The 2,062-nt window shown below is 73.8% G+C and overlaps 1 protein-coding gene across 2 annotated transcripts in view; it reads left to right on the plus strand.

Moving 5' to 3' along the window:
• Positions 1-933: 933 nt before the first annotated feature.
• Positions 934-2,062, plus strand: part of WWC2 (WW and C2 domain containing 2) — a 262,307-nt gene continuing 261,178 nt past the window's right edge. The window contains exon 1 of one of the 2 annotated variants that reach the window (XM_008250200.4): positions 934-1,442. In XM_008250200.4, the coding sequence (XP_008248422.2) occupies positions 1,312-1,442 (131 nt within the window). In that variant the 5' untranslated portion in view covers positions 934-1,311. Of the gene's footprint in view, positions 1,443-1,504; positions 2,057-2,062 lie in introns of those variants that run through there. The other variant, XM_070068324.1, reaches the window with a different exon arrangement.

The raw sequence follows: 2,062 nt of genomic DNA on the forward strand, positions 1-2,062 counted from the left end.
CGGCCTCACTCCGGCGGGGCGCCCACCCCGTCTTGGCCGCAGCCGGGCTCGGGGTGGGGGACTTCCCAGGGCGGGAGCCTGGACGGGAAGGAAGCGCCTGGCGGTGGGCTGTGTCTTCGCCCACTGCTCCAAGCCCCGCAGGGAAGCCGGTACCCGCCCGAGGGCGCCACACCGGAGCGCACCCCGACGCGGCGGGTCGAGGCGCGGGTGGCTCCCGGTCTCCAGGCCGCGCGGCAGCGGGCGGCGACGGCCGCAGGTCGGCCCGAGCGCTTCCCGGCCGGTCCGGAGTCCCGCCCGCGGCCGGAGGGGAGGGCGCCCGCCTCTGCTTTCCGCTGCGACGCCCGCGGGCTCCGCTGAGGTCACCGAGGGCCAGGCGCCCTGTGAGGGCCGCAAGGGAAGACGCCGCCCTGAACGCCCCACCGACACGTTTCCCAGAGCCCCGGGGCTCTTCGCCCTCCGCCAGCGCCTCGAGCCGCCCGGGGGGCTCCGAAGGGCCCGGGCGCGGCCTCAGGGGGCAGCCCGGGTGCCCTCTCGTTTGGTTGGGACTTTTTCTTCCGAGGACGGCTTCCCCCACCCCTTTCCTCTGGAAAGTCTGTGGTTTCCCTAGAAGACGAACAGACGCTGAGAGGCAGCGCAAAAGACTCCAAAACTCCCAAAGGTTCGGCCCCAGGGAGAACCGCGGGGTCACGGCGAGGCAGCGAGCAACGCATTCCTCCGCCCTCCTCCCGCCCACCTGGCCCCGGGGCGCCCCTCCCCCGCGCCCGCGCTCGGCCGGCGCCCGCCCCGCGCAGCGCCCCGGCAGCGGCGGGGTTAAGCGCAGGAATGCGGCGGCGAGGAATGTGCATGCAGATGAGCCCAGTGCGCGCGGGCGGGCCGGGGCGGGGCGCATGCTAATAGCATGCAAATGAGGAGGCCCGGCGCGCCGCGGCCGCCGCTGGGCCGAGCTTCCCGGATCCGAGCCCAGACGGCGGCGGCTCGGGCGGCTCGGGCGCCGCGACCCTCGGCGGCCGCTGGGGGACGGGGAGGAGGAGGAGGAGGAGGAAGAGGCGGAGGCTGCAGCGGCGGCGAGGAGGAGGGGGGTTCGTTCGCCTGTTCCAACGCAGACATGGTGGACTGACCCCCAGCGGCGCCGAGAGCAGGGTTTCCAGAGGCGTCCCCCGCCCGTAGGCCCGCCGCGCGCCGCGCCCCGCGCCCCTCAGCCCCTGGCCGGCGCCCGCGTCGGGTGCGGCGGCCGGGCGGGGCAGCTGCGTTTCCGCCGCGTCCCGCGCCCGGCCCCTATGGAGGCGCCGCTCGCCGGCGAGGCCGCCGACCATGCCTAGGCGGGCCGGGAGCGGGCAGCTGCCGCTACCCCGGGGCTGGGAGGAGGCCAGGGACTACGACGGCAAGGTCTTCTACATCGACCACAACACCCGCAGGACCAGCTGGATCGACCCTCGGGACAGGTGGGCGGCCGGGCCGCGGGTGGGCGCGGGGCGCCGCCGCCGTTGTTGTCCGGGAGACCCGGCGCGAGGGGTGTGGGGCGTCGCCGGCCCCGGGTGCCTGCGTCTGGGGATCCCGGGAGGGGAGCGCTGGACAGGCCGCTCCAGGCAGGGCTGCCTCTGCCAGCGAGCCGCCCTTCCCGGGCCCCCCAGCGCCCACGGCCCTCCGGGATCTTGAGACACTGCTGGCTCGCGGGGAAGGGTGGAACTGGTGTCCTGGCTTGGCATCCGTGTCCGGTTAGCGGATCCAGAGGGGCCGCCTGAGCCCTGTCCCGAGCTTGCCTCGGCTGAAAGTTGGCTGGATTGAGGCCGGAGGTGGGGATGGGCCGGGGCCCCTCCCCGGAGGCCCAGTTGCCAGGTGGGCACTCTCGCTGCCGGCCACCTGTGGCATCTCGGGCCGCACGTCCTTGACCGGATGCGCCCCCAGCATGGAGCCCTCGTGGTTGGGTGTAGTCGGCCTCGCCCCTCGCCGCGGTGTTCATCTTCACCTGAAAACTTGCGCTGACTCCTAGGTCTTGGAAAGGCGGATTTTGTTTTGGAGTGAGAATGGTGAAACAAACCCTAGCACTGAATCTTGGGTATGG

Source organism: Oryctolagus cuniculus, chromosome 2 (genome assembly GCF_964237555.1).
Source record: "Oryctolagus cuniculus chromosome 2, mOryCun1.1, whole genome shotgun sequence".
Lineage (NCBI taxonomy): Eukaryota > Metazoa > Chordata > Mammalia > Lagomorpha > Leporidae > Oryctolagus > Oryctolagus cuniculus.